Raw genomic sequence first — 18,718 nt, forward strand, 5'->3', positions numbered from 1 at the left:
AACCTACCATGTGCAACATCTATCAACTGCTTGCCCAACAATATGACCCTCTTGGGTTCGTTATCGCATACACTACCTGAGCCGAGATCATTGTACAACATCATTGGGACAAGGAAAAGAGTGGGTACCCCACCTGCCAGAAGACCTACTTCAAGTCTGGCGGTTGTGGGAAAGTGAGCTTCCCCAGCTGTCACAGATAACGCTGCTGAGATACTACACTAAACCCAGCTAGGACTGTAGCAAGAGCAGGCAGACTGTCACTGTGTTCTGTGACGCCTCTGAGCATGCATATGGGTCCGTTGCATACCTGCACACTGTTGAAGACGAAGGACAAGTCCACTTAACCTTCTTCACCGCAAGATCAAGAGTCTCGCCTAAAAAGCAACTATCAATCCCCCGGCTGGAACTGTGTGGAGCCCTGACTGGAGAACAGTTGACTTCGGTCTTGTAGAGAGAGCTTACTCTTGTTATCCAGGATGTGGTGTACTGGACAAACTCGACAACTGTACTTAACTGGCTCCAGTCAGGCTCATGCCAGTATGAAGTATTTGTGGTCGCAAAAATCCAAGAACTGTCTGATCCTGCAGCCTGGCAATATATTGACTCAGCAGCCAATCCAGCTGCTGACATCACAAGAGGGAAAATACTAGCTCACCTCGCCAGAGAGAATTGCTGGAGTTGAGGGCCACCCTTCCTTCAGATGGTGGCGTACTAACAGATTCAACCAGTCCAGCAATACCTGACATCCAACAGTATAGCACATATAAGGAGCTCCTGGAAACCACCGTGCAGGCGCTGCGCGGGATGGTTGACAGCACTGCTCATCCAGGTGCCGAAGACTTCCATAAAGCAGAGTTGACCCTCCTAAGATACGCTCATATGGAGAGCTTTCCTGAAGAGTTTGCATAAATCAAAACAGGAAAGACCATCCTAGCCGGCAGCAGATTGCTTACTCTTGCTCTTCAGTGTTTGCTAAAATTATCTTTTATACTAGTATTAATAGTTTTCAGTTCTTATATTACCTGTCTGTAATAATGGCTAGTCTTAATGTCTGTCAGATTTGTAATTATTAATCAATCTGTATTGTTGTTCTCTGTTGTTGCAGAACCACAAACGACTAACTAGATAAACAGTCAAAATCTATACATCTCTTTTTTTCCCCACACTCTCACCTGGATCATCAAAATTAGTGTCCTGACCTGACATCCTGAAGTATTTGCTGCCACACCTAGTCAAATTATTCCACACAGTATCTTATATAGTATTATATCTGTAAGTATTACAGCCACAGTTATAACAAATGTTCAGATTATTGTTCACGCTACAGTACTTTTTATATGGAACAGGTTGTCTGGGTTGACCCCTCAGAGGTTCACTTGTCAGACTGTGATGATCTGATCTGTCTTGACGGAGTAAACCCCACCCACCTGGGCCTCCCAGCACAGAAAACAAACGCTATGAATTATTTAGTGTTTGAGCAGCGTTTAGTTCAGCTGCTGCTACAGTTTGACTTTTACAGTTTGACACAGAAGCCATTTAGCTCAGAGTGAAGCTCCATTTAGCTCCCGTCCCTTCCTCTTGTTTGGTTTGTCCGTTTTTTTCCCTCTCCTGCTTCTCTCCACCAAGATAACCTTTTCATTGTTTCTTTTGCCCCCCCCCTCCCCTCATGTGTTGCTTTTATTGCAGGTGTCTCCCGGGTCATAACTGCCCATAATCACAGCTCTTTTCTGAAAAGGCCAACACACAACAGCTGCGATTTTTCCCCCTCCTAGTTCTATCAGATATACATCACTGTTGTTCCCTTTTCTGCCTCCCACCACTGTGTCATTTCCCTCTTATTTTCTCAAATTATGGGTCAAAACCACCCACTATCCCCTGTCAGGTGTGTGTATGTATATATATATATGTGTGTGTGTGTTTGAGAGAGACAGAGAGTGTGTTCTCCCCTGCTGTGTGTAATGACAGATAATGACCATGAAATGTCAGACTATCAACCTAAACATTACACCCAGCCAGCTCCAAGCCTTCGTGTGTGTGTGTCTGATTGACTGTTTGTATGCTGTTCAGATTTCAGTTTGTGTGTGAGGATATTGATGACTTTGAGTTTGTCCTCTGGTACTTTTGCTGAACCTGCTGATCCGTGAATGTGTTTGTTGCACGAAGGAAAAAAAACAAACTAGATATAATGATAAACAGAAAATGAATTATCCGAGTTTAATTGGCTTGATTAATTGGCAATTAATCATTTCTGTCATTTGATCAACTAGAGATGTCAAACACTCTCTGGTTCCAGCTTCTCCAATGTGACGACTTTCTGCTTTTCTCAGTTGTTTATCATTGAAAATTGATGGTTCACAGGTGACATTTGAAGCCTCATTTCACTGCCCTTTCTGTGGCACTCAGCCCCAAGCCTTATGGTTCCTACTGAAGATGTAATTGTTTAAAAATCAGTCACCAAAACTTAACTGCTTACTCCAATAATTTCCTAAAGCAGCTGGGCACTGTACTTTCTAGCAAACATTACTCAAACAGGAGGAAATAGTATTTGTTGGGGACTATTTTCAAGGGTGGGTTAATCCACATTTAGTGCTCTAGTGAGTCTTTCTGGCTCCCGGACAGTGTGTGTGGGATTGAGTGAAAATAAACAACAGTGTGTGTGTTCCTGGTAATGAAAGAACATGTCACCCAATGCAAAACTGTGACTCACTGATGTGTTTTTAATAGTTTTTGGACAATAATAGAGCTCTATGGCACAGAGGAATAAGAGATATATGTATGATCAGTTGATTAAAAATGTGTCTTCAGCTGGTCATCCTGAAACAAAAGGAAAGAACAGATAATTTAAACAATTACAAGTTAGGCTTACTTGAGGGAAACTACAGAAGTTTGACGTCACTACTTGAATTTGTAATGGGGATTAGTCATCCTCTCTGATAAAATGAGTAACTATGTCATATCATTAGGTGTGTGTGTCATAATCTGCTGACCATGACCACCTATGTTACATGAAATGCTGATCATCATGTATGTTATAATCTACTGATTAACCATTGTCCTGATTGTACAACACATTATGACGTGACATCCTTTTCACAAGATAATGTATATAATCTGACAACTTTCCCTGCTCTAGGCTCATTCGTGCCATCTCACACTTGAGACAGCAAAGAGTATTTCTGCAGGCGACCGAATAAACTCTCAGAAAGACAACGAACGACTTTGTGCTCTTTAATCCAAAATTGCCAGACTGACTGAAAACAGAAAAAACAAGATTTTAATAAAATTGGATGATTTTAAAATGTATTTATGGTGAAAAGACCAAACAATACAGTGAGCATGTTTTTCTAAGCTTAGGTTTTGATTTCATTGTGATGAAGCTTCTGCAGTCAAGGATCCTCTGTGTTCAAGGGACTGAATCATGTACATCAGGTTCGCTACTCAGATTAATTTAATTCCAACGTATTGATTACTGTCTACTTTTGCATGACTTCATTCTCCCACCAGCTGTCTTTTTACATTCAATATTCAGTTTAAGTGCAGTTGTGTAGATCAGTGTCAGTGAGTATCAACACATAATGAGTGATCTCCCTCTTTCAGAGATAGAATGTTGGAGAATTTTCTAGGTTTGTACTGAGAGAGAGAGAGAGAGAGAGAGAGAGAGAGAGAGAGAGAGAGAGACAGAGAGAGAGACACTGCCCTGGAGCTATAGGACAGTGTGTACCTGTGTGTGTGACAGATAGGTGTAGATAATTGAAATGTCAGAACAGACTTAAAACTCAAACGTGTCTCTGAAATTTATCTCTATTTGGTACCAAAGAGATCTCACAAATTTTTTTCAACATCTGCATTTTTTTTGTCATACACCAAAAAAAGGTCACAAAACCCACCAACAGCATAAATATGTGTATCATTGTGTGTAATGCAGCTGTCTACCATTAGATGGCAGTGTTCATCCACCAAAACGACACACGTAGGCTGATAAATATATACACACACACACACACAGACTGAAGCATGAGGGTGAGGCATTTTTGTATGTACAAATCCTTGTATCTCCAAGACATTTTACCAAACACAAACTATGTTCAGTGATCAGTTTCAGCTTTCATTGTGTGTAACATAACGCTGACACAGTGATTAATTGACAGTCTTTATTAAAGAGATCAGAGCTGGAATTAAACAGCACACTGAATAAATGAATTGCTAAACTTTCTGGTCCAAAACACTGTCACAAAAAGAGGCAGGAGAGTGTTACACATATGTGATACGGTGACAGCAATGTGCAAATCCAGAGCATGAACGTCACAGCCTCACAAATCGTGTGTGTGTGTGTCCCAGCTGCAGGTGTATTGTGTCTCAGTTGGTCAGGACTCTCCATGGATAATTATTGTTCTCTCTATGTCCCCCTCACACACACACATCCATCACAATTGAGTGAGGTTAAAAAAAAAAAAAAAAAAAAAAAATTACAATTAATAGTAACAATACATAGAAAACATCTAAATCTGAAGTATTTACACATATACAGAAACAAACATTAGAACCACAGAAACGCACATCTGCAGAATTCATGTAATAGTATAGTAATGCTGATTTAGCATGTACAATATACAGTGTGAACAGTGTGAGTGTCCTATATACAGGTATATGTCTATGGATTCTTTGTACATATGTGTGTGTGTATATATACACATATCATTATCATAATATATTTTTCTGTTTGTTTTTCATTATATGTAATGTTTTCTTTAGTTTCATAGTATAAATTATGTGTTGCATCATCTTCCGCACATTAATATGTACACCTATGACACATATCAGGTGACCTGAGTCTTGATATATTTAAGAGGCCACTATACTTTTTGCTTTAGTGTGAAGAAGAGCATTATGGTCGAAAAGCATCACTCTTGATATTCCCCCTTAAACTACATCTGCACTGGGAGCTACAGTGTGTGGTTTAAAGTTTTTTGTTCCGGAGATACTACCACACCTCCACCACACTACAAAATGATGATGATGATGGTGTGATATAGCGGTCATATAATCTCGACTGGCTTTCTTTTGTATGTCCAATAAAAAAAGGTCTTAAGAAGTCTTTAATGTATGTTCATGAAGGCAGAAGTCCTGGACATAACATAATGCAACACAACATGTAAAAAAACAAAGGCACACACAACAGAGGATACCTTCATATATGTTGGAGCAATTAAAACATAAAATTGCTGAGACTCACTCCTCTTTGTTGAAGGAAAGAGCTACACGAGTTCAGAACAGCAAATAGAAGATCTTTGATGGAACGGGTCCAGATTCAAATCAAGCTTTGCCCTCCATTCCTCCTCCTCCTCCCCCTGTTTTCATTCTCCTCCATCAGATTGAGACTCTTAACAGGATCACCATGGTCTGATTGCACTCATCAGGTCATTAACATGTAAACAAACAGCACTGTTCTACATACAGCTCCACGCAGGTGTCTCTGCTAATACTATTAGAATCGAGCGCTCGGTTAGGATTGGTGGCAATTACAGCTGATGGGGTGTGTGTGTGTGTTTGTGTGTTTGTGTGTGTTTGAATGATAGTTTATAGGAATGATGGATTGAAAACATTATTCCCCCAAGTAGTAGCAACACACTTACATTTGGTTATTAAAGCTATACTAATCTATTTTTTTAATCAGTAATTGATTGAATAGCTGTGTGTGTAGTTTTGTTTTTGTGGCACATTTAACTGCAGATGTTCAGACACACACTGACTAACATTCATCACCGTTTTCTTCAGTTTCAAATATTCTCTCTTTCTCCCTTGTCTTTTTCTTCTCTTAGGGCAATTTGCCGAAATACTCCCACAATGCCCTGGTGGTGCAGGCTATGAAGACCAACCTGACGGACCCTGACATGCATGTGCTGTTCTTCGACGTGGAGGCAGTGATCATCCAGCTGCTGACAGAGGAAGCCCAGAGACCGAGCCCCACACTGGTGTCTCCAGAGACGCTGCAGAAGAGCCAGGCGGGGGCCGACAAGGGGGGGTCCTTCCTGGCCAACAAGATTTTCAAACAGGTCAGCAAACACAAAGGAGGGAAAATCCATCTATAATTATAAATGTTAGAAAAACTCCTCATTTACCCTCTATTATATCTTTCATGTGGTATTATTTTATTTTTTTAAGTCTAATGAATGAAAAAATGAAAAATATTAAGATAATGAAACTTTTAAAAAAAGTGTTTATTATTTACATTGTATTATCTTTTATTATCTTTTATTTTCTATTTTTAACATTATTTATGTGGAACTGTTTCATCCAGATTTTTATTCATTCATCTTTACATTTTTTAAATGCATTTCAAGGTTTGTTCCCTGAACTACTGAGACACACTAAATTATGTCTTAAGGGTCACTCAAGTTTTACTGTTGCACTTCCATAAAGTCTGAAGACTTGTCAGAGACATAATAAAAAACTGAAACAGGCTGGAATATCATGACACTTAGTCCCTAGTGTGCAATCCTACATTTCCCATGATGCAACTCAAAAGGTTTCATTAGACCTTCCCCTCCCTGCCAAGTAAATACCCATGTCTTTTAAACTCTAAGTCTCTAGTTTATAACTCTGGCTGTCCTTATAAATGTCTCCATGTTCAAGCTGAGATAACCCTGGTGACATCACAGTGATGACATCATTTGTTTTAGTTTTTTTTTCAGACTTGACAAAACTACAAAACTTCTCCAGAGCACAACGAAAGACAGTACATCGCTATTTTTGAAAATTTTGATTGATTGATTCCTTTTCTCCAAAAAAAAAAACAGGTAAAGGAGACGATGAAGGAGACCATCAAGGAGCACCTGCTGGACGAAGATGAGGAAGAGGAGGAGGAGATGAGGAGGCGCGAGGAGAAGTCCAAGTCGCTGAGCCTGCTGGAGTACAACCTGACGATGGACACAGCCAAACTCTTCATGTCTTGCCTGCACGCCTGGGGCCTCAACGAGCAGCTGGACGGCATCTGTCTGGAGAGACTGGGCATGCTCAGACCACACTGCCCCATCTCCTTCGGCCTGATCTCCAGAGGAGGTCACATGTCCCTCATGCTGCCCACCTTCAAGGTATGGTGTGGTCAGCCCCTGATCGTAAACAAACATAAATTATTAAACATTTGACGTAAATTTAATCTGTAAGAATTTTAGAAATTATTTATTTTGACTCTAGCTGCTCAGATGTATCTCGTGTTTTCCTTTCTTTTGCGGAATCATTACTTAATAAACTGAAAATGTAATCAGTCAGTTGAAGAGTAAGATATGAAAAGCTATCGACACATCAGTATTATTAGCCTCCCTGGTAGTGCTGGGCAATTAATCGAAAAAAATAATCGAAACCGACATTTAGAAACTCTAATCGACTTTATCTTGCTCATGTCAATTAGTCGTGGTGTTCACTGTTGCCATGACAGCAAAGGTTGCATATCTTTAAGGAAAACTTCCATCATTTGAACCCAAACCATGATCTTTACATAGTTCCAATCAAGTAAACTAGACATTAACCACAGCTTCACACCTTAAAACATCATTATTTTCACTCCCTAAAGATCCTCATGTGTGAGGCAGAAGTGGAAAATACTAAACTAAAGAAACTGTGAAAATACATAAGTGTTTGTCAAGGATGGAGATAGTCGTTCATTAATCGTAATCGAGGTTAAAAGTTCAATTAATCATGATTTAGATTTTTGCCATAATCGCCCAGCTCTACTCTCTGGTTAATTTGCCTGCCTCCGTTTCCCAGGAGTCCTTGCTTCGGCAGCTGTCTCTGGCTACGGGTCGGAAGCTGATGCTGTCAGACATCGTCGGGAAGGGAACGTATGGCCTGTCGAGGGCCGTCACCACGCAGCACCTCCTGTCCGTCATCTCGCTGGCCAACACCCTAATGGGCATGACCAACGCCACCTTCGTCGGAGAACACATGAAGAAAGCACCGGCCAGGTAACAAACAAACAAACGGACACATTTATACACACGCAGTACAATTTGATTATATATTTTCTAATGTTTTAAAAAATGAAAAAAATGAGAGAAGAGCTCTTTAAAAATCACATTAAATTGAATATAAAACATGTTATAAACAATGGCAACGTGGAGGATTAAAAATTATTCAAAATAAATAATAGAAAATGTACACTGATGTATTGTAATGTCACATCAATATTTAATGATAATAGCATATCTCAACGTATCTCTCATTAAACTTTAATTATGTCCTTAAAGCTCCTTCAGCCAATATTTTTATATTAACAATGAATCGATGACTACATGAATTGTGAAAGAGTTCACTTCGCACCAGCTCATAACACATAGTTTTGATGTTAAATCACACTGACTATATGGTTCAGGCATTCTCTAGCAAACAGTCCCTGATAAACACATTGTACACTGTCTGGTGCTGGGTAGGTAAAGTTAGTAACTAGCAGGTGAACATAGCAGAGCATTTAGCAGCCTAAGAGTCAGATAGATAGAAATCTACATTCAACACATCTGGATTCAGCAGGCATTAACAGTCGTCAGTTGATTTCAACTGAAAAACAAAATAATAACCCAAACAAGTCGAAATAGAAAGAGAATTCAAAGCAAAGAAACACAGACGCTGTTCACATATACAACAAAAACCAGCAGCAGCTGAAGTTCAACCACCATCAAGGTGTGTGTGTGTGTGTGTGTGTGTGTGTGTGTGTGTGTGTGTGTGTGTGTGTGTGTGTGTGTGTGTGTGTGTGTGTGTGTGTGTGTGTGTGTGTGTGTGTGTGTGTGTGTGTGTGTGTGTGTGTGTGTGTGTGTGTGGCTGATTGTTTAGTCTTTCTGAGCTCTCACTGCCCTGTGAAAGATTTAACACCGAGGTCAAGGTCCTGCTGCTGCAACACCAACACAACATTTTATCATTTCATCAACCCTGTACAGAATAACACTGCAGGGAGGGCAAGCGAGAGAAAACACTCAGAGAGAGAGAGAGAGAGAAAAGAAGTAAAGGGAGAGATGGTGAGATGTGTGTTTTTTTTTTAATCAGCCTCCTCTGAGTTTTATTACACCTGTTTCCAGTATGATTTAGTTCTCTTTGTATTAAATCATCTTTATTGAATAAATTGGTTAAAAACACAGTAGAATGTACCAGATCTGTAGTTTAGTCTTTGTACACGCATAGTTATTTTTTTACCTTAAAACCCACTTAAGCATCTTCTAATGCTAAGTAGAGTTTTGTCTGATTGGGGGTGGATGAAAGAAATTGATTTACATAATTCTATCAGTCTGAACTGATTCACAAATGTAAAAAAATGGTGTTCTACATTTTAAATGAATAATGTGATGTTGACCAAATGGTGGGACTCAATCATGAAGGCAACACAGCACCCAGACAATCTATAATGCACACACACTAGAATTATCTTGTAGTTCATCTTCAAAAAAGCCAAGCATTTCATGACATAGTAGTGATTACCTTTGCTAGACGAGCATGAAGTATATTGCGAATATATTGCTCAGAGACTAGTGTTATCTGTGGAGCAGTGACCTCCAGCTGTAACAACTGAGATAGGCTGACCAACACACACTCAAACCAAGTCTGGTAGGGCAAAAATAATAATTCGGCGCTCACTCCTAACTAAATAACTGCTAAATAACCACAATGTCTATGGTTTGATTCCAGCGGTGGACTTTTGTTTGTTGCATGTCATACCCTGACTCTGCCCCCCCCCTTCTGTTTACTATCATCACTCAACTGTCACTGTCTAATAAAAAAATATATTTAAAAAAAACAAACAGCTCTCCACCTGTTCAGTGTCTTGGACAAAGATGTTGCCCAGGGCTAACAGTACAGTTAGTAATATAACGTTAATAATAGCACAGTGCACTCCACCTCCCCCTTACTTCAAATCACACACATCATCTACTGTTTTTACAGAAGACATTGAACCTGTGATTGTTGGTCAGTAAATTACACTTTTTGGATTAAGGATAACAGTGAATGGTTTGGTACAGACTAAAAATAGTGCCCCCTTTTCTATTCATTCAATTGATAAGTGGTTTTAAGTCAAGAATTGAGAATCGATTCTGAATCGAATCAGGTCTCAAAGAATCAGAATCGAATCCTGAGATCCCCAAAGACTCCTATAAATAATGTTTAATGAAAGCTGTGTTCAGAGATGGTTAAAAATATCCCAAATTTGGTCATTTTAGTATCAGTAACCAGAGTTTTTTGGAACAAGTCCTAGTCAAGTCCCAAATCACTCAACACTGGTCAACCTCTTAGGTCTTGTCAAAACTTGTCTCAAGTTTCAGGGTGCAAACTGTAGTCAAGTCTTAAGTCAGTGGAGCCAAGCCAAGTTTTAAGTCTTGTCAAAGCCAAGTCAAGTCAAATCACAAGTCCTTAGGGGCAATTCTAAGTAAAGTCTGGAGTGTTCATGTCTAACCTCAGGCCTCAAAGCAAGTTTCAAGTGCAGTCTGAAGTCCTTGAAGCAAAATCAAGTCCAGGTCAAGTGACAAAAGTTCTCAAAACCACTCTCAAGTCAAGTCTCAAGTACTTGTGGGCAAGTCCAGTTAAAGACTAAGTCCAAGTTAAGTTTCTAGTCTGAAGACTTTGAAGCCAAGTCCATGTGAAGTCTCAGTTCCTTGACAGCAAGTCAATCGAAAGTCCTTTCAAGGCAAGCATCAAGTCAAGTCTGAAGTACTTGAACGGCAGTCCACAATGAGTCTCAAGTGCTTGAGAGCAAGTCCAATGTCAATCAGGACGAGCATAAGTCAGTCCTCAGTCTTCGTGAGAAAAGCAAAAGCCACCGTCAGTGACGTTGTCAACCATGTTTCCTGTATTTGAAACCAACCAATGTAACCACCTGTAGCTGATGTCATCTTGTTTTGGTGCTACTGTGTCGTTGATGAACTCAATCAGAAATTATGACAAAATGAAGCATTGCAATTTGATCAAAACCTGATAGACTTGGAAGTAAACAGGGTTGACTAACAAGAATTGGCAGCTAGAACATCAGAAACAAAGAACACCACAGCGAGAGAACAAATGACTCCACACAGCCTGAAGAAAGTTTTCAGAGCTGTTTATTACTTTCAAAGAAACAAAAGAACTATTCTTCTGCAGCGTGTCTAGATCAGAGCAGGTCATTGTACAGCCACATATAGAAAGTGAAGGCTTCTTTATAAAACTCAGGCAAGGATCTCTCCGTCTGCTCTCCACCTGTACGCTCCAAACCAGCAGTTCTGAATATTTGAAGGTGTTTGGCTTTTTGGCTTTTTCATGTTCCCCATCTTACATTTATGACAGTAGAAAAGCTTTCTCCCCGTGTGGTGGAGTTTGAAAAGAAGCGCTCCTGAACTCTTAGTGTTTTTAGTATTTCATCACAACAACCACAACAGCACTGCTCCTCCAATACCTCCTGGCTGAGGGATACAGCTCATCCACACAGAACCAGACCTGGAAGTCCTTTAGTTTGACCAAGACCCCTTTATGTTTGCAATGTTTGTTTTTTCTCCAACCTCAGTCTCTAAAAATGGCTGTTTATTGTTGTCATGAGTCATGTTAAGGTCCGTCTTCCCCATTTCATTAAAGACTATGTCCACAATGATCTGGCTACATTTTAAAAGTCTTTTTCTTTGTGCTCTGAAACATTTAGCTGTTATCGGTCTATCTCTCGGTCTCTCTATCGGTCAGGTGGACAGAAATCTGTAGAAAAACAACTTGAGATTGAAGTGTGAATGCGCCGCGTTTTCACATGTAAACAGCATTTTAAAAAATGGGCAGACTTATATTTTACTTCACTTAGGATCACGCTTGTTGAAGTCATTTTTCCCCTTGTCCGTAGCATTATACAGTTGTCAGCTTGTAGACTAGCTGCAGTGCGTGCTTGGGGAGCAGATGGCGACAGGTTCAAATGTAAGATAGGACAGAACGACACATTTAAAGACCCATCATAATCTACACGTCCATATGGGTTGATTTTTTTCCTTTCCAGTAAATACACACACCACCTGTCTGCGCCCGACTATTCAAAGTTTGACTTGTAGATAGAGAAAGAGTTTTCGCAGCTTTTAACCATTTTAACTCTGAATGTCCAATCACACCTGAGAAACATTTAAACGCTTAGTACAGAATGTACAGGGCAGATTTTTTTTCCTTGTGGTTTGAATTGATTTTTTTTTTTTTTTTTTTTACAAAAATGGATGGATTTAGATTTTATTTAGATAACAGCCCTAAGCCCCCATTCTCCAGCTCGTACACACATTAAATATGCAGGTACAAAAAGAAGCTCTCTGATAACATCATGAGCTGCATACTGAAATTATTTAGCCCAAGTGTGTTATCAATTATAATTCTCTAAACACATGGAGTGTGAGGAGTAGAATTAGGTTTCTATTTTAATGTAAATACAGTGTTCCAGAAGTTCTGTTGGGGGGGGGAGTGAACTTAACCTTTTGATCAGATTAAATGTTAGTTAATTGGTTTTACTGGAATTTGCTTCACATATTTTTTGTGCTTGTCAGTGACAGTGTATGTGGATGTGTGTGTTTCTTTTGTGTTTTGTGTGCCACATTGATACAAAGGTGTGTGTGTGTGTGTGTGTGTGTGTGTGTGTGTGTGTGTGTGTGTGTGTGTGTGTGTGTGTGTGTGTGTGTGTGTGTGTGTGTGTGTGTATATGTGTGTTGTCAGAGGTGTTCCTTTTGTGTGAAAGGCAGAGAGAGAGTTTGTGTGTGTGGAGGTGGGGGACATGCAGGTGCATATGGTCTGGTGCTCTGTTGCGTTGAATGGGTCTCCCTCACACACTGTGTATATATATTATTATTCAAATGAATTATGAAGCTTGACGCCTTCTAAGTTTTTAGTTTCAAAGTGGGTTTCCTCACACAGTATCTCCCAAATGAAGTGCAATGCTGTCTGAACATCTGAACATTGTATTTTGTACATAAAGACAGGAGCATTTGATACTGCAGCTCAGTGCCGATCAGTTGCTTATATTCGTTTTTTAGAGGTCTGAAGAGGTGAAAGTATCCAGTGATGAATAAGAAAAAAGTCTCAAATAATATCTGGGGCTATGGCCATGAAAGACAAATAAAAATAAGACATTGAGTATCTTAAAGGCTTAAAAGTAGGCTTAAAATTAGAGGCGCCTGTGCAGGAAGTGTAACTTAATGTTGATTTAAAAAAAAGATAGGTAAACATATGATCCCACATGGTTTATTTTGCAACTCCATGTGGGAGGCCTCGACATCTACTGATTTTAGTAATATTTGTCACACCTGTATGAAATAGATTTACACATCTCTACACTCTACTAATGATCTCTAAAACATTCATTGACACTTCCTCCCACCTCCTGTTGCTTCTCAATGTCCTCGCAGTAGAATTTTGGCATTTGTAACTTCTGCTTGTTGAGCTCCCTGGCAGTGATTTGTTGCCTGGCAACTACTATAGATCACCATATCGATCGTTGTATTGGAAGTGTTTGTGTGTCTCTGAGAGTTGGTCGCCTCCGGTCTGTTCAGACCCAGGATTGCGTCCTCCACTCAAAATTCAATAGGCTGGAGCCCGAGAAGACACACACACACACGCTCTTTGTATTTTTGTTTCTGTGACTCTGTGTGTGTGTGTGTGTGTGTGTGTGTGTGTGTGTGTGTGTGTGTGTGTGTTTGTCCTGGCCCTCCTCTCTCCTCCCTGCTCCTTTAATATTTCATGCCTCCTCTTTGTGATCCTCCTCCAGGCCTCCCAGACCAGGAGGAACCCCGGAGACTCCTCGCAGGACGCCGGCCACCCCCCCTCAGCCCTCCAACCCGGCGCTACAAGCCCAGATCAAACAAGGTAACTACAAAAGGAGGGGTCGCTCGCTTCACACACCCCTGGGGCCCTGTGGGGTAGGTGGGAGGGAGGGGGCAGGGGTTTTTGATAATACAGCCCACCGGCAATAAAACCCACAGAGAGTTTAAATAAAAAATTAAAAAAAAACCTAGAAAAATATCATACGAGGAAGCTGCTGCCGTTTCCTTGGTCAGCCGGTCTTTAAAGGGCCGCTCTGCTGTTTTTTGTCGGAAATCGAGCTGGAGTTCAGACCTTTGACTGCAGCTTTGCATCTTGTCTCCACTCTTACAAAAATGTTTTTATCCAAGAGAGACTATCTGCATTTTGTGTAATCATCAGCACCACTGGATATTTTTAGAATGAAAGTAGCAGATTTTGTCAAAAAACTTCAGTCTTGGGTAAAAATGTGCTGTCAAATAGCAAAGATTGGACAACAGTAGTAACAACATTTTGTAATATTCGTAGATTTAGAAGTGATAATAAAGTTTTTAATGTTATTATTATATATATAACTATTATTATAAAGTATAATTTTCCATAACTTCACACTGAATGTTTATGAGTGTACTACAATAAAACCAACCTTTAGAGATATTGTGTCACTTAACATGAGGAACTATTCAGAATCTGTCTTGAATGGGACACTCATGATGGGCAACAAAAGGACCTGCAGTGATGCTCCTTTTTACTCTTTATATTATATATATTTTAACAAGGGTTGCGAAATACAGTATTTTTTTATAGATGAGATGATCCACTCATCCAAAATCTGTCATCATCTCAGTTGCGTGAAAACCGCAACAATGAAGAATTTTAGAAGTTGTGACTGATGCTGTAATCAATGTTGAAGGTTGAAGGAAATAAAAAGGAATACGTCTGTGAAGCAGCGGATAAAAGAAACATCTGTAGAGAAAAAAGAAATACAGAGATGGAAGGAAAAAAACATCACTTTGTAAAGGTGAAAAAAGTGATAGTTTTTGAGTCTTTCTTTGCAGATAGAAACTCACTCTGGTTCACCGTAGGGGACATTTTAACCAGCCGTCACCATCTGCCTACCACACACACACACACACACACACACACACTACACAACTACCTGCCACACATACAAGAAGCTCTATACCTACAAACACACACTAAAAATCAAGTCCATGTGGATACACGCACCACACACACACACACACACACACACACACACACACATGTGCCATGGGTGGCACCCTCGGGTGTTTTGGAGGGGGGGTTTGCGCTATTGTCACGCCTTAATGGAGGCCAAGCGTGACAAGCGTGTGGACTTATTCACGCCACACGCCTATTCACCACCATTCAGAGGGAACGCTCGGCCATGACCTCTGCACAGCCCGTCTACTCCAACCTGGTGTGTGTGTGTGTGTGTGTGTGTGTGTGTGTGTGTGTGTCAGTGTCAGAGGCTTTGTGAAGGAGAGTGCTGTTAACCCTGCTCAGTCTCTTTTCTCATGGAAATAAATGAGGAGGCCCCTCTAATATACTTCAGCATTTACAGAGAGATGAAGAGAAAGAGCAGAGTTTTTGCAGATCATTTAAAACACCAAAAACTCACACACTATTAATATTTTACAATCATGTCCACACTAATGTAAAAAGGTTTCTAAAAGCATCCTTATGTTACTCTGGTTGAGCCTTTTTCCACCCATGCCAGCAATCTCCACCAATAGAAACCTACTCAATGGGATGGGATTAAAGGACATTTGTCCATCCTCTCCATAAGTAATGATAATGTTGTACTTTTTTATTGTGTAATGAGCTCAAATGAAGCACTAAAACAAAAAACACAGAGAGTCAGAAGAAGCAGAACGAAACATTTACCTGCTGAGACCAAGAGGAAATACTCCAGCAGCAACAGCAAAAGCACTTCATGGTGATTCAACACTTGATTAAAGCAAAGGCTCCCTTCTCTTTTAGTTTATTTTTATATGTGACTGGCGTTACAGTGTGGATAACATGTTTATCAGCGTTTGTGTGAACATCATCTGAATATAGAGGCCTTTAAGAAGAATACATCTTTATATTTTAATGCAACCATAATATAGGTGTGCACAGATTCCTCATGTCATGATATGAATATTAAAGTATCGTCTGCATATTGGATTATTTGCAATCATGCAAACTTAGACATGAGTCATGTAAAACTCTTTTTGAGCTGAATGTTTTCTGATTTAAATTCATTTGGTGCACTGGAGTCCCAGGATTGTCATTGAAAGCCCTTCATCATTGTATAAAATGTTTCCAAAGCCAAACTTTTTTAACCCAGAATGTACTTGTGAAGCACGTTTTCTCCTGTCCACAGAGAGCAGCAAGTCTGAAGACTGATTTATAGAAAGCAATGATCACTTTAATCTTTTAATGAAACCACTTAGCTCTCTTTCAATCATCAAAGTAGTAAAATAAGCTTAAAAGAGCTGCAATCATCAATACTTTAAAGAAATGTGTAAGTACCCATTAAAAACTTAACATTGGTTTAATAAAAAAGGCCTTACTTTTTATTTTTTTACTGCTGTTTTTTCCAGGGTTAAAAAGCTTTGAGCTTGAACCTTTTATGTGGAACTCAACTGGTTCAACAACAGCATGTCTCAACCTAGCCCCAGGCAAAATCATAAAGTTTGATGAGGAATTGTTTTTATAGAATAAAAGTAGCAGAAGCTACGTACACCTCAGTGCTTGAACATGAGTACATAATATTTAAATTCCTCAGTTAGTTGAGTACTGAGTCCTCACGTTGGATATGAATATTAACGTATCATCTGCATACGTGGTTATTTTAGGTTTCCTCCAGCATCCAAGCCATCGTGCAAGGCTCAGACCTGGTAGCTGAATTAGATGATATAAGATGACAAATACTTTGACTAAAACTTTTTCATAGATCATTACCATAGATACACACCAAGGCAGACAAACTGCTGTCGACTGCCCTCAGCCATCTTCTCTATATCTTTTCCATTTCTTTCTCACTCCTTTTCTGTTCTTCTCATCTTCTTTCTCTTTCTGACTCTCTTTACAACTTCACACTGTCGTTCACTGCATGGCTTCAGCCTGCTGCCTGTTCTCTGGAAAAAAAACAACACAGCTCTCTCAAAGAAATGTGCACATTTTTATTTCTCTCTTTTTTTCTTCCTTTCTTTACCACCGACTGATGTAATGTTGTGTTTTCTGTGTTGTCTCTGTGCTATGTGTTTTCTCTGTGGTAATTGAAGTATATAATTGACAGTTTTTCCAAGTTGCATTTTGCTGCTTACCAGATTTTGTGTGAACAGTGTGTGTATATACTGTCTGACTGTTTAAAAGCAAAAAATCTCAATAATGTCATTAGTTATTGTATTTCATATACAGTATGTTGAAGACATGATTTTACTTTTGTGTGAAATGTTGGGTTTTCTTCTTTTATTGTCTTATTACAATTCAAACTGAACTACTAAAATTTTAGCAGCACAGTCTGACACCCTTTGAACCCGATGTAGGATTTTTGTCACCTTTGGCTCGTTGGTACAGTTGGTCCTCACCTTCAAACTAACTGCTGATTCTTTTTATCTTTTTACCAAGTGCTTGCTGGAAAATAATGTCTTTGTTTCACTGGTGTTTTATTACAACAATGTCCCTTTTATGAACTTCTATCTTTATATACTGCTACATCTTTCCTAATTGGATAACTTCCTCTCTGCCTTGGTTTTATTTTCATGTGTGTTGTCCCTTTTGCTATTTTTCTTTCGTAATTTTAAAGTTTGAATTTCGTGGATGTTTTGTTTACAAGTTTATCATGTGTTAACATGATTTATGTCTTTGGTTTACCTTAGAGAACATTGTCTACTAAACTAGATCAGGATTGGCTCAGTATGTGGATGTGTTTAGATCAAGAAAAAATCCAAATCAAAGGCTAAATCTAAGTTTATTCAGTTGCTTTACTAACATATGTTCTATATTATTTTTTGAAAGTACGTGAGGATACAGTATGCATTTTAAATGATGGTCTTAACAGAAGAGCACATTATGATTGTGCAATGATTATTTTCACTATGAACAACTTTGCAAGTGTTAGCAACTAACACTTAATGAGTTTAGTGTCTATTAACTGTTTAATATCCTGTATGAATCAGAAACTAACGAGGCTTTGTTTGCAGGTGTAGGAATGGATTGCAAATACTTGCATTACCTGCTTATGTTAAGCAGCACTGTGCTTGGGTAGGGTTGGAGGGAAATTTCACATAGCTAATCGCTTTGGAGGAAATTGATTAGCAGATTTCCATATGCTTTAATCCTTTGATTTGGACTTTCTTCAATTAAATTTTCCTCCGACTCTTGCAGCCTGGTGTGTGTTCATATCAAATGATGCTACACCTTACAAAAAGACGGACAGTGCCAACATTCAGTGCTAGTGCAGTAGTGTCTTGTTTAAATAGGGAGGATGTGGAGATTGGGGTGGTGGATGTTGGTGCACTGTTTCTTATTTAAGGTACTATTCTGTCACAAACCTGCTCTTAGTTTTCACTTTTAAAAACCATAACCACAATCTTTCCCTAATATTAATCATACCTCAACTGTGGTTAAATTGCTTGTATCCCATTTTCTTCTAACCTTAACCAAACCATATATAGTTGCCATGTGCAAATATTTTAGAAAGAAATAATTTTAAAAACATTGTCATTGAACATAAAAAAGGTTTTACCTCCTGATTGGTTAGTGTAGCTTTTCAGGCTTGATATAAATCAGTATGACTGCCATTTGTGTAAACTTAATGTGATATTTATTCTTTTTCAACATTTCCTTTCACGTGATGGCTTATTTCTTTGTATATGTGATTTCATTTTCTGTTCTGTTTCATTGTAAAACATTTTCTTCCTCCTGGCTGATTGACTGCTTGTCTCTA

General features: G+C 39.2%; 1 protein-coding gene across 2 annotated transcripts in view; it reads left to right on the forward strand.

Moving 5' to 3' along the window:
* Positions 1–18,718, forward strand: part of LOC128380098 (WD repeat-containing protein 7) — a 106,476-nt gene that overhangs the window by 24,187 nt on the left and 63,571 nt on the right. For both annotated transcript variants that reach the window (XM_053339792.1, XM_053339793.1), the window contains exons 16-19: positions 5,820–6,053; positions 6,798–7,091; positions 7,765–7,961; positions 13,727–13,824. In XM_053339792.1, the coding sequence (XP_053195767.1) occupies positions 5,820–6,053; positions 6,798–7,091; positions 7,765–7,961; positions 13,727–13,824 (823 nt within the window). The remainder of the gene's footprint in view (positions 1–5,819; positions 6,054–6,797; positions 7,092–7,764; positions 7,962–13,726; positions 13,825–18,718) is intronic.

The sequence above is a fragment of the Scomber japonicus genome, chromosome 19 (genome assembly GCF_027409825.1).
Source record: "Scomber japonicus isolate fScoJap1 chromosome 19, fScoJap1.pri, whole genome shotgun sequence".
Taxonomy (NCBI): Eukaryota; Metazoa; Chordata; class Actinopteri; order Scombriformes; family Scombridae; genus Scomber; species Scomber japonicus.